Source organism: Myotis brandtii, unplaced genomic scaffold, assembly GCF_000412655.1.
Source record: "Myotis brandtii unplaced genomic scaffold, ASM41265v1 scaffold55, whole genome shotgun sequence".
NCBI classification, from domain to species: Eukaryota; Metazoa; Chordata; class Mammalia; order Chiroptera; family Vespertilionidae; genus Myotis; species Myotis brandtii.
This window is the reverse complement of record NW_005370042.1, coordinates 1,542,733-1,556,802: the sequence shown is the minus strand read 5'-3', so window position 1 is coordinate 1,556,802 and position 14,070 is coordinate 1,542,733. Positions and strand designations below refer to the sequence as shown.

Here is a 14,070-nt window from a genome sequence, read left to right as displayed (position 1 = left end):
CTTTTGTGGGATTAAATAGGATCACGGTGTCAAGTGCTACACGTGCCTGCTATAGTGCTCGACAAATGCTAAATATTAAGGCTATTTCTTATTTTTAAAATGTATTATGAGTTATTAAAAGAAATAAACAAAAAGGTAGTTTAAACTATAAACCTTAATAAAAATTTCAATTATACGTTTTATTTAAAATGTTATTCATGATTGTCTTAATTAAAATATATTTATTTGCAAGAATACAGTATGAGATGTTTTACTGCACGTGGACAACAGCACAAATGCACAATGATAACACTCAAGTCTAGTACCACACAGTTTAATGTGAGACGCGCACAATCAAATAGCCCTGCCCTGAACACTTCCGTTCCCTCAAACACCAGGCTCGCATAAGCCTATAACTAAACTTAATAGTCTGTTCACATGCCAATAAACAATAAATAAATCTTTGAAAGCATCTATGAACTGAAGCAATTTTCTTTTTGAGTTTCATAAACCAAAGACCTTAAGGAATATTTAAAGGCTGAATAGAAACCGGTCGAAACGAAATGAAACAAGGAGTCTAAGAAGGACCAAGCAGCTCAACATTATCAACTCCATCTATCTGCCCCGTCCAGTCTCCGCCGCTCAACCGGATCTCTGTGAGCACAGGGAGCCACGGCACATGGAGGGCAGGTCCCGGCGATACATTCGCTGCGGAAATGCCCACACCTGGCGGGGTGGCCATGGGAACGTGTGGAATGAAATGCTAATAGGAATGGTAATGTGAAATGTAAAGGGTGGCTAGATAATTCTCACTTCAAAACCTGAAGTGATAACACAGAACGGTGAGCTCTTCACTTATGTATCTGCTATAACCAGGACCTGCTCCCTCCAGAAGCCTCGTGGTTGCAATGCTTTACTTCGGACTGCCGAGCGCCTGACAGGGGCTGTGCCAGGTGCTAGCTGCGCACCGATGCACAAAGCAAGGCTCTCTGCAAAGACCGAAGCCCGGCCCAGGCAGTACTCATCACACTTCTTACAAACTCAATGAAATGCGGCTTTTCAACCTAAAATTATTTTCAATATAAATTCTTTTCCAAAAGGTTGACTTTGTAATTAAGAATGTTTAGGTACATCAGTGGCAAGTCAAAATTTCAGAGACTCATACAGACTCGGAAACTGAATGCTCACTACTTTGGTGGACAAGAGACCAAAAGGTACATTCTTACACACAGAATTTTAAAACAATGAAACAACATTTCAACTATTCGTGCCTACCTAGTCCTAGTAAAATATGGAACAAGTGGCAATTTTTAAATCTGGACATCAAGACAATTTAAGCCAATCAGATTACAGGACTGAAATGATGTCCTAAATTTTGTGACACCATCACTGTCAGCAAATCTGGGCGAGCAGTCACCGTGGCCGAGTGCGAGGCGGTGAGGCTCAGTCTTCGTCATCTCTTTGAAAGGGCACGACCTGGATTTCTCTGGCTATTCTCTCCGCTAAGGTTTTACTGCCCGCAGCAATGATTCTCCGCGACATCAAATCGAACGGTCCCCCTGAAATCAATCAAACAAGGAAGACAGTTACGTCTCGTACCAAAACCATTCCCACAGAACTCGTCTGGTGACAGGCACTACGCCAATCGTAACATTTTAATACTTCCAGTCATCTTTTCAAAAAGCTACTCTGTCACATAACCATATTGCTTTGGCAATACGCAAATGAGTTCCTAGGCATCTTATTTTAATACCAGTTTGGGGGGGGTTGCCAATCGTAACATTTTAATACTTCCAGTCATCTTTTCCAAAAGCTACTCTGTCACATAACCAACATAACCATACTGGTTAAGCTTTGGCAATACACAAATGAGTTTCTAGGCATCTTATTTTAATACCAGTTTGAGGGGGGTCCTCAATCATACCAGTCTGAACCTGTCACCTTTTTCTATTCTCCGAGTCACTGTTATACTCTGACTGCCTCTGTAACGCCTGGGCATCCGTGGGCAGGGAATCCCCTCCCACTTCCTGACTTCTCCATTGCCCTTCTCAGACACTGGAGAATTTTAACCCAGGTTCGCCCGACTTTTAAAAACGTCACCACAGTTTGAAGCAGTGAACCCTTCCAGCCCGAGGCAGAAAGTGACGGAGGCGGAGGTCCATCATCAGCTGCCACTCGCTCGCCATCCAAAGAGCTGCTGGCACAACCCTCAGGCCCGCGGACCCACCAGACTTTCCCCGGCCTCTCCAGAGCTCCTGCTCCTCACGTCTGAAGAGGCTTAGCCACGTAGCGTGAGCAACCCCACACTGCCCTTAGCCTCTTATCCTCGCCTCTACCGCAATGTCTACCTGGAATTCGCAGACCGTTACATGGCTTGTTTTGTCTTTAAGAGCTCAAGTAGCAACACAGCACACACTGGAAGACCAAAGTCCAACCGATGGGACAGGAAGATGCTTTCCCGCCGCATCCGCTACCTGTCACGTCCATCAGCACCCCGCCGGCCTCGGTGACAATGACGCCCGCTCCTGCCATGTCCCAGCAGTGGATGCCCATCTCGTAATACGCATCCGCAGCCCCGCTGGCCACCAGGCACATGTTGACAGCCGCCGTCCCAACTCCTCGGATCCTAGCAGACAGCATTGAGAGAGGAGGTTGGAAAAGGAGTTCTTTCAAATGAGGTCCTCCTTCGCGTCAGTTCATTTTCAGTGTCAACTGAGACCATCTGAACCCGTCTAGAGGACACATACCTAATTTTAAATTAAATAAAAATACATAAAAACCTAATTACCGTGGTGCACCATAGAAATGACCACTCCCACAAAGTAATTTAATAAGGTAAACATTACAGCCATGACATCTTCAGGGGAAAAGGCTGAAGAAAATACTAAATTCCACTACATGCATGGGTGAGAGTATAACCACATTTGTCGAAACCCAGTAAAGGACTGACCACCTTTGTATCACAAAGATTTGACTCTGCTCCCTGCTCAGCTGCTAATAAGTGTGTTGGAACTTTTGTGGCTGATAAAGTCTCTCCCGAAAAAACCAACAATGAAATGGAAGAAAACTGAAATTGACATCAATCCAATCTCAATGAAACATCTCAAAGAAGTAGTTGTAAACATAGATGTTAAATCAGAAATACAAAACCTACACACAGAAAAGGGGGGAACAAAGCCCAGGAGGAAATAAAATGAGATGACTGAGCCCAGAGAAGTGGTGGGCAAACAAGACACATGACATCGAGGAAGAATGCAATTCAGGGAGCCCCTAACCAAGCCGCTGCGAGTGAAAACCGAATCAAGGCCCCAAGGAAAAGCAGGAAAAAACACGAGTAAAAGGGTCAGAGAGAAAGTGGCTGAAATGGAGGACACGGATCTCGCCTATTGGTGTCTGAAGAAGAAAATAAAAACAGACCTGAGCTAATATTTAAAACTATAACTCAAGAAAGCTTGAAAAAAAAGACACAAATCCACGCTGAAGGAGAAAACTCCCCCAGGTGTGAAATTCCAAACAGATCCTTGTAAAACAACCAGACCTCAAAAGTGAGAAGGAAAACAGGATCTCAACGGCTCCATGTAAATCAAGAAATAGTTTAAATGCCCAGAAAATCAGGCTGGCACCAAATTCCTCAAAAACAACACGCAAAGCACAGGTGGCTGAAGAGGCAGGACAGCCCAAGGCCAGGCCCAGCCGGCGCCTGGATCCCCCATGGAGGACGGGAACACTGCAAAGGATGGATGTCATTAGATCCCCGGACCACAGCAAACGTGGACGGCAGATTAGAGAACAAGAACATTTATAAAGTCAGCAACGCACTGTGGCTACGGGAGAGAATATCCCTGCTCTTAGGAAGTAACAAGCTGAAGTATTTGGGGATAAAGACCTATGCTGTAAGTAATTTACCTTAAGACTGTTCAGGGGGAAAAGGTGTGTGTAAAAGGGTAAAACACACGGGGTAACATATTGATAGGTGAACTGGGCAAAGGATATATTGTTGTCTTTTTGCATTATTTTATTTCTGCAAATTTTGTTAAGTTTTAAGTTATTTTCAAATAAAAGTTTTTCAAGTTGAATTAGAAAATTAGAATTATGGTACTGATCCCATGTCCAGTATGAACATTTCACAGCTCCGAGGAAATCGCCGAATGCCCATAGCTGCGAGCACAGCCTACCTACCCGTGGATGGGGAGGCAGAGCAGCTTCTCCATGTTGGCGAGGACGGTCCGCACGGTCTCCGGTGTCCGGGAGGAGCCCAGCTCTGTCACCAGGAGGGCCTTGGTGACATCTAAAGGGAAATGACTTCAAAAATCACTCGTTTAGAAATTTGAAAAAAAAAAAAAATCACTCATTTAATGATAAGAATTCTGATTAAAAAAATTAACACTTGTGATTCAGAGCAAAACAGGACATTCTTAGCCCTCTTCCTAGTTGTATCAAATTTGTTTACTTCTAAGGCTTTAAATATTAAAATACAGATACATTTGTTATCCCTCAGTGGTCATTTTATAAGAGTCTAGGTTTTTAGACCATCCCCCCCAAAATGCAGAATATAACCAACTTACCTGCTTACATAATAGCTTTAGTTGGAAATAAGCAAATACCTTAAATATTTAATCACATGGTTTAACTAAACACTGTGAAGAGCAGAATAATTATAGAGAGGGGGGGAGTTGCTGGTAGGAAAGCGACCATGCCTTCAATTCTGAGATGCACATTTTTCGCACAGTAACGTCTTGACAATCGGGTCTTCGAGTTCAATAAAAAGATAATGAAATAAATGCTCTCAAATTAAGTGTTTAAGGAGAAAACTTATAACAGTGTGGGAGGATTCTGAATTTAGATGGTTTTGCAAGTATCTTTAAGTTCTTGGTGCACTTAAAAATCTGATGTGTATGCCCTAAGCCAGTGGTCGGCAAACTCATTAGTCAACAGAGCCAAATATCAACAGTACGACGATTGAAATTTCTTTTGAGAGCCAAATTTTTTAAACTTAAACTATATAGGTAGGTACATTGTTATTACCTTAATTAGGGTACTCCTAAGGCTTAGGAAGAGCCACACTCAAGGGGCCAAAGAGCCGCATGTGGTTCACAAGCCGCAGTGTGCCGACCACGACCCTAAGCGATTTGGCTCAGTGGATAGAGCCTGCGGACTGAAGGGTCCCAGGTTTGATTCCGGTCAAGGGCATGTACCTTGGTTGCGGGCACATCCCCAGTAGGGGGTGTGCAGGAGGCAGCTGATCTATATTTCTCTCTCATCAATGTTTCTAACTCTCTATCCCTCTCCCTTCCTCTCTATAAAAAAAATGAATAAAATATATTTTTAAGAAAATCTGATGTGCAAACTGAAAAAAAGCTAGGCATGGCTTATGGGGAAAAGGCCCCCAAACCCTCTCAGCTGTCATGCAGAGAGAAAGCTTAACTGTCAATCATCCAGCTCTTACTAAATGTGCATGCGTCAGTTTTAGTGATTCCTAAATTTAACACTTTCCCTGATTTACTGCCTAATAAATGGTACCAACGCTATCAGCTCAGAGCGGGTCTACAAAGAACCCGCGAGGCAGTGGCTGCAGTAAAGCGCCATAAACTCCGTTCCCAGCCCCGTAGCGCTGTCCCGAAGTGTGGTCTGCTCAATTCCACCAGCTTCCCTGCTTCCACCACCACATTCAAACTCCAATGCGAGCAAACAGCAGAGAAAATACACACCATTTATGAGTCAGTTAACACTCAAAACCACAGAAGAGGAGCGGATGCTAGCACCGCCCCCACAGTGAGCCTACCTTCCTGCCGGGAGACCTGCAGCTTCTGGCCGTTACAGAAGGCGCCCCTGCCCCTCCTGCCCGTGTACATCTTGTCCTCCACGCAGCTGTACACAACTCCAAACTCCATCTGCAGGCGGAAACCTGGGTGTTGGTGACGCTCACCTCAACAACAGGAAAGTCCGGCACACGGACAGATGTTTGCAAATGGCCACACGGGTGACACTGAGAAGGCCGAGTTCTAGCTCAGTGATGGCGAACCTTTTGAGCTCGGCGTGTCAGCATTTTGAAAAACCCTAATTAACTCTGGTGCCGTGTCACATATAGAAATTTTTTGATATTTGCAACCATAGTAGAACAAAGATTTATATTTTTGATATTTATTTTATATATTTAAATGCCATTTAACAAAGAAAAATCAACCAAAAAAATGAGTTCGCGTGTCACCTCTGACACGCGTGTCATAGGTTCGCCATCACCGTTAACTTCATCGGAGGGAAGCGGTCCCAGCATCTAGCACCCTCTCAGCGCCCCCGTGGCCCCCCTCCCTCTCGCCCAAAGGACAGAGCTTGCCTATCTTCCAGGGCCAATCCTTCCTCCTGTGTGGCTGCTCCCCCTCCTACTGCTCCCTGCTGCTCCCTCCTCTGGAATATGGATTCTGCTTCCACTTCACCTAGCTCTCCCTCCCTACAAAACCTTTAAAATGTTCATCTTTCCCCTTCCCTGCCAAAGAGCAGTCTATACTCCGCCTCTCCCCTTCCCGTCACACACTACAGTTTGGCCTCTGCCCTGACCACGCATTCTTCTGAAACCCCCACAGAGAGACGGTTATGAACTCCACGGGCCACCTGCCTTCTCCGAGGCGGAGCCAGGGAATCCGGAGGCTGCGCGCTTCCCCAGGACTATCCCCCACCTCACTCACTAACCGGTGGGTGTGTCACTTCTCTTAGGACCTTCTTCTCTGCTTAACCTTTAAAAGTTGTGTACATCAGCATTTTCCATTCTCCGTCCCTTTTAGCTCTCCCCTGTCCTACAGCCCACAAATCAACTACCACTGGCACTGTGGCTCCATCACCTCCACCATCACAGTAAGACCCTCTCCTAGGAACCGCAGCCAAAGAGGCCACACTCACCACCTGATCACACCTCCATCCTTCCCCATTCTCCTTCAAAATATGTTTTTAATCCTGAGATTTTTTTTTCTTTATAGAGTGGAAGGGAGGAAGGGAAGGAGGGGGAGAGAGAGAGTGGGAGGGAGGGGGAGAAAGGGGAGAGAGAGGCGTCGATGTGACAGACACGCTGATTGGCTGTCTTCCATATATGCCCCACCTGGTACATGCCCTGGGCCAGGAATGGAACCCCAGACCCTGTGGTGCTGGGGCCGACGCTCTAACCACTGAGAACACTGGCCAGGGCTCCTCCTTCAGATTCTGTCCTGAGAACACTTCCTGGTTTTGGGATTTCCTCAGCTATTCCCACTGCACTGTCTTAGTTCAGAATCCCGACACGGCTGCAAACACCTGTAACTCTGCACTTAGAAACCTCTCCTGACCCCCCACCCCCACCCCCAAACCTCAATGCTGTGGTGCAGACAGGCCACAGCGCACAGACCTCCACAACCAGCTTCTCCCTGGGCCTTCCCGGCCACGCCCAGGGCTTCACACAGCCCCTCACAGCTCCCCCACACCAGGCTCTTCTCCAAGCTGTTCTTTCTGATGGAAACACATTCCTTTTCTTCATTTTCCAAGGCCCAAACCACTCCATCAAATTTTAAGACCCTTCTGTTAGGAATCTCCTCAGACCCCTCCTGGCAAATGCCTGGACTCACTCACACTCTCGCGGTAGGTTTTCAGCATCCACCACAGGATCCCATCTGTCCCACATCTAACTGGCGCTGACTGGGAGTCAGGGCGGGACCGCACACCACGCAGGGTGAGTGAGCTCGCTCGGCTCCTTCGCACGTTCCCACGGCTCACAGCCCCGTGGCTAATTTCATGTGCACTAACTTGTGTTTTCATTTCCAGCGACTCTAACTCTCTTGTGTCCATGCTGATCAATACATCACAAGCCCCATGAAGACAGGTCCACAGATGAGAGGAACATCACTCACTGTTTATCAATAAGCAGCCACGCAGCGTGGCAATGCCCAAGCTACACTCTCTCTGCTGGGCCTGCACACAGCGGCTTCGGGTTCGACACTCTGCTCTTCCACCCGGGCCCGGGCCTTTCACCGACACCCACGGAAGCGTGCTAGCTGGAATCCCACTCTCCCTGTAACCACCTGACTCTCACATAGGCAGTGGTGACTAAATCAGTGTGTGTATTTCTTCCTTAAAACTCCTGCTGCTCTAAAAACATTAAGTGTTCTTCGCTGGAAAAAGTACCATGATAATGTTAACCCTCCTGTAGCTTATTTCACAACAATGCAGCTGTATAAAGTGAATAGAGACAAACCTGTACGTACTATGGAGACAGTTACTCTTTCTCAGAAAGGACAGCAAGGCATGTTACCAGCCATAATTAAACAGCGTACCTCTTTATTGACAACAAAGCCGATGGAAACAGCCACAAAAGGAAATCTTAAAAAAAAAAACACACACACACATACAAATTTACCAAGATTGGACTTATTTTCAATAAATACGTTTTTTTCACAATATCGCTGCTTATAACATTTTTCACATAAAGTCTCATTCTGCTGCCCCGCAGCGGTGTGTACAGTATGCAACCTTTCGTGTACATGGGCTGGGGCTCGGGGACACAGATGCAGACGCACAGGGGACTCCTGCGCAGCGAGCAGCTCTGAGAGGAGGCACCTCCAGAGACGGGCCTGAGAAACCGGGGACAGAAATGGGAAGGCCACTTCGCTCTGCACACCATTTCATCTTTTGAATGTCGAATACCACAAACATAGTAATGATGTACGATATTTTTTCAAAAAATAAAAACAAAAAAAAAATTTAAGAAACTTTACATTGACCACGGCTAAAAAGTCTCTTTTCTGTGGTCACTTCTCCCCCAGCCTGGACCTGTAAACACAGGCGTGACCTGCACAGAATACACTGTTACTTGTCTCCCTCGAACCCCACCCGGAGCCTCACACCTGCAAGGTGACTGGTAGCCACATGGTTGCTATGGCTGCATGGCAGTCTGAAGACAGGGGTGGTAATTTCTGACTCAGAAGAGAACCAAGATAAAGAAAAGACAAAATGGGTTCAATATAACTATAATAATAAAAGCGTAATACTTTAAGCAATAAAACAATAAAATAAAAAAATAAAAAATTAAATTAAAAAAGCATAATATGCTAATTAGACCTGACGACCTTCCTGATGAAGCTGGGGCTGGGAGGGCCGAGCCCCTTGCACAAATTTTGTGCATCAGGCCTCTAGTTAAAAATAAAAATTTTTAGAAATATGTAATAGCTTTTATTTTAACAAAAATGAGACCATTCTATACACACTGCATTATAATCTTCTCTCGGTTACAACATCCCAGAGGCATCCTCCCACATCCCTATCCATCACCTACAGAGTCTAGGTCTTGGTTTACAATATAAACAATTCTGTGTCCCTACAGGTATGCGCAGCCACAGGGCAACTCCCTGATCCCACCCAGCGAGGCTGCTCATATTCGCTCACTGGCAATGGGCTCTCTCCCATGCACGCCCTGTGTGCCAGGCCCTGTGTGTGAGGCCTTTTTTGCTGCCCTGTGTGCCGACCCGGTGTGCCAGGCCTGTGTCCCGGGCCCTGTACAGCATCCTTACATCTGTGTACCACTCATCGAGTCCCCACAGTTCCATGAGGTAGGCACCAATAATATGTTCATTTCGCAGATAAGAAGAAAACAGCATCTGAGGCTTAGAAAGGTAAAGGAATTTGCCCAGGTCGAAAAGCCTATAAAAAGCACCTGCTCAAGCCCAAGAGTGCTGACCCTAAAACCCACGCTCTTTCTAAGCTTCCTCGCCTGGACTGAAGGTGGCACCGACAGCACTGCAGTGGGGCTGCAGAGCTCCCTAGCTGATCTCAGAGCAGCACGGTGCTGGCTTATATTGCACTTGCTCTCTCGGTGGGAAAAGAAGTGAGCAGGCCGCTGGGTCACACAAGTCCCACCAGCAATATTTCATCACTGCTGCTATACGTGATGAAAAGTCTCCTAACACAGCTTACAAACTACACGATTCTCTAAAGTATGAATGTTCGTGAACGGAGCACTTGAAAGGTCCCTTCAGTGCAAACACCCGCTCGTACCTATGCACAAAGTTAGTTGTTCCGTCAATGGGGTCGATGATCCACGTGGGGTTGTCGGTGAGGACACTTTTCTCCCCGGCGGCCACGGATTCCTCACCGATGAAACTAAAAGCAAGAATGACTCTTTACACCAATTTCCACAAGTTCCAGGTTTAACATTCCCTTAGCTACCGTCACAGCAAACATACAAGCCTACACAGCACTCTTCCATCCTGGGCCTCCTTCCTCCCGAGGGACGGAGTGGGCAAACTTCACTTCCCAGGTCACCCGACAAGCAGTACTGGAACCTGCAACGCGGGGCCGGGTGAGCGAAGGCGCAGGCGTGCACAGGGCGCTGGTAGAGGTGAGGACTTACTAGGGCACATGGTGGTTTTAAAAAGATGCCCCCAGGTCTCTCATCCTCCTCTCTTCCAGAGGCAGGCTTAACGCTCGCGCCTCGAGTGTGAACTTAGACTTAGTGACTCATTTCTAAGCAACAGAATGAAGCAGAAGTGCCCATGTGCCACCCTGAGGACCCGCTCACAGCACGCACTATGGCTCGTCTTACCCACTCTACTCCCCGTCCCTGCCATGCCCAGGGAAGCAGGCCACCCGTGCTCAGCTGCTCTGAGGGGGGCCACGTGGCGAGGAACCGACGGGAGCTGCCCGCAGACCTCGGGAGGAAGGGAAGTCACCCGCAACCACCCAAGTGAATGGATCCTGCGGCCCAGTGCAGGCCTCAGGCGGCTCGACCCATGGATTCCCATGTGTCATGAGACCCTGCGCTCAGCTACTGCCATATTCCTGAACCTAGAAAACTCTGATATAAATGTTTGTTGTCTAGAGCTGCTGATGTTTAGGGTAATTTGCTTTGCAGCAATAGATAAGTAACACAGAACATGAGATAAGTCAGCAAGAAGGCAAGTCGCCCACCAAAAGTACCTGTCTTCCCCAAACACGCTGTGCGACACATCTCAGGGGATTCCGGAAGTGGAGCCCGAGCTCACTGCTGTCGCTCTTCCCTACTTTCAGTTTTATCTTTTCCCTTATCCAGCAATGAGCTCTCCTAACCATCACTTCGTGATCTTCTGTTAGCTGCACAGCGCGTTTTGAGAGGAAGTGTACAGGCTTTAACACGCACGACCGGGAAGAGGCAGAGAACGACAGCACTAAGACGTAAAGTGGTGACAGTTCCTGCTCTGGCTGTGCCTGCGAGAGCCCTCACTCCAGTGGTTGCTTTCAGGTCCCCAAAGCTACCACGCATAAGAGTCTGCGACAGAGAACAACACTGACCTAAATCATGCCTGTGGCAGACCTTTCTCACATCACCTTCCCTGCATCCAAACACCCCCCTATCCCTCCTGGCTGGTGGCCCTGCCAGGACCTGTAATCGTAAGCGACTGGGAAATCAGAGTCAAGAGCGAGGCAACCGGTGCCTCAGCAGCCGTGGCTCCTGTGGGGGGTCCAGGTACCCCTTCCTCCCTGGCTCCTGCCCAACCTCCCTCCCAGGGCTGCCGCCCACCACCCTCCAGAGGCATTCCCTTCCAGGTTTAGGGAACTACTGTCAACTTCTGTCTAGTCGGCACTGCTGCCTCAGGTACTGACTCTAAGCAGGTCCGTTTCTATCACTTGGAGTGGCAGTGAGACGCACCTGTGTGACGGGTACTTTTCCTTTATGAAAGAGAGAAGCATCTTTTCAACCTTCTGATCAGTCGCAGTTACCAAGTCGGCTGGAGAACTTTTAATCATCACGTTCATTTCATTTTTCAAAGCTTCACGAACCACCTGGAAATTTGTTTGATACGCAAATAGAAAAGCGTAAGTAAATTTAAATCAAGCTAAAAATGAAACAGAGAAATGGTGTATGACATTCAGTCTGTCTTAAATGATATTCTTAAAATTTTCTTATCACAAGGTTTACAAAATAAACCTTTAGTGGTTATGTCCTTCTAGGTACAAAATCATAGCATCTTACATCCCATTTTAGATCCACAACTGTCACCCCTAAAAGTTAATGACACAATATTGGAGTATTCTTTCCATGTACAGTGTTTAGTGAAATGAAAAGCAACGCAGGTGCTTAACCCGCGGCATCGGGGACATGGCGGCATCGGGGACATGGCGGCATTGGTGAGTGACAGCATCGGGGACATGGCGGCATTGGTGACAGCATCGGGGACATGGCGGCATTGGTGAGTGACAGCATCAGGGACATGGCGGCATTGGTGAGTACGGCATCGGGGACATGGCGGCATTGGTGAGTGACGGCATCGGGGACATGGCGGCATTGGTGAGTGACAGCATCGGGACACGATGGCAGCCGTACCTCTCCAGCTCGCCTTGCCAGGGTCACTGCGTAGTCCATGCACTCCTCCCAGGGGTCAGCCATCTTCGAACAGGTCTAACGCATATCAGGACAGAGCCGTGCCGAATCTCTGAGTCTGAACCACAGAACAGATAGTTCACAAGTGCATCTCAATTAGCAACGTCCTTTCATTCAGGATTCTCTCCCCTCCTGAATCTAGAGTTCCATTTTTTTCCAAGACTCACGAGTAGATCCAGTAAAAACAAAACAAAACAAAAAAAATCATTTTTACCTAAATGACTCCACTTCTATTGCAGAAACATTCTTCATAACAAAAAATACTCTACAAAAGTGTCTCCCAAAGTGCCCATATCTTGTCACATTAAAACAACCCTGGCTTGGAAAATGGAGAAGAAAGGACACAGGGACATTTTCAAAGATAGGGGTTCAGAACAAGTCTCCCCTAAATGTGCACTCTGCACGTGGATCACTTTGAGCTGAAGGCATCAAGGCCCACAGACCAGGAGCTCCCACCACCCCTCACCCGCCAGTGTTGCTTCGTTTGGGAGGAGGCGGCGCAGTTCAGCTCAGAGACCGGTCTGGTCTCTGCTAGCGCAGGGGTCGCTGAGGGAGCGCCACACGCCAAGAGCACGCAGGACGATCCCTCTTCACAAGCCAAACAAGGAAATGACACCCTCCAAGCAGACGGCAGATGAGCCTCACTAGTGATCCCAGCCAGGAGGGCGGGAGGAATGGCGTCCCAACTTGGACAGAGGTGTATCTCTTATACCAGGAGGAGGCCCTCGGCAGACCCGGAGCGAAAATTCCAGGACTGAAAATAATAATAAAGCAAAAAGGAAACTTCTCTCCCTGAGTTTCAGAGGAAAAACACACAACATATTTGCTGCCCAGCTGTCCACTGATGCTGCAGAGAGGACTAGAGCCGCCCGCCCAGGCAGGGTGAGCTGTGCAGTCTGTGCCCTGGGCAGGGAGGCCTTCAAGCTCAGACTCAGAAACGCATCATTGACAGAGCAACCGGACTGGTCACCTTCACAGCGGAAACAACCGCCAGAGCTTCCCCCTGAGGGCCGTGGGGAACCCCACACAGTGCTCAGGGGAGGGAAGGGCAGGCAGACCCCAGCTGCTCTCTCTTCCCGGGATAAGCAGTTTAAAAGTTTACCATTTTACAGTAACTGCTGAGGGGCTCCAGGAGCTGTTTGCAAACTCTTTCTCCCTTTCCTATTTACCCCCCTTCCTGTCCTCGAGGCTGAGCGGCAGGCAGGCTCTGCTCCAGCCACCCTCTCCCTGTGCAATGGCACTGACCATGCAGTCAGTCCTCCCGCCCCCAAACCCGCCATTTCTCCTGGGGGCCCTCCCCCAGAAAGGAAGTCATGGTTTGTTTACCACCCCCAACTACTTGCTGAATACGGTTTGCTGTGCCCTGCATGGCGGTTCCCACGGGCTCCCTAGGGGGACTCAGATATGGACCAAAACCATCGGGCTACATGCACCGTCATGGATGAGACAAGGTGAGGCGCCATGAGAAGCAGGGAACAGGGGGCTCTGACCAGCTCCCCGTCTCGGATGGCGTTTCCCTGAGGACGTGACAAGTGAACAGGCATTACTAGTAACTAGCACAGTGCAGGGCACCGGGAAGGGACAGCTGCATCCAGGGAAAGGGGGGGCGGAGGCGGGAGAGCAGGGGCCGGTGCAGGCCTGGAGGACTGCTGTGAGCACCCACCAATCCTCCTGCAGGGCGGGGGGGTGGAGGGCGGTGGAGAGGGGCCGATCAGCTT

The 14,070-nt window shown here is 48.3% G+C and overlaps 1 protein-coding gene across 1 annotated transcript; it reads right to left on the bottom strand.

The window, feature by feature from the left end:
• Positions 1–201: 201 nt before the first annotated feature.
• IMPA1 (inositol(myo)-1(or 4)-monophosphatase 1) lies at positions 202–13,516 on the bottom strand. Its single transcript, XM_005878182.2, has 9 exons — positions 12,819–13,516; positions 12,296–12,410; positions 11,621–11,754; positions 9,991–10,095; positions 8,274–8,319; positions 5,762–5,870; positions 4,159–4,267; positions 2,454–2,605; positions 202–1,538 (listed from the first exon to the last, which is right to left on the bottom strand). The coding sequence occupies exons 2-9, from the start codon at positions 12,356–12,358 to the stop codon at positions 1,423–1,425; spliced, it is 834 nt and encodes a 277-aa protein (XP_005878244.1). The 5' UTR covers positions 12,359–12,410; positions 12,819–13,516; the 3' UTR covers positions 202–1,422.
• Positions 13,517–14,070: the final 554 nt, after the last annotated feature.

Bases quoted from the DNA above. Each gene is read 5' to 3' on its own strand.
- IMPA1 (XM_005878182.2), bottom strand. From the start codon at position 12,358: ATGGCTGACCCCTGGGAGGAGTGCATGGACTACGCAGTGACCCTGGCA. The intron at 5,871-8,273 runs GTACGCTGTTTA...TTCCGCCTGCAG, and splicing joins GCTTTGTTGTCAATAAAGAG to ATGGAGTTTGGAGTTGTGTA. The intron at 2,606-4,158 runs GTAGGTAGGCTG...GCTGTCTGCTAG, and splicing joins CTCTGCCTCCCCATCCACGG to GATCCGAGGAGTTGGGACGG.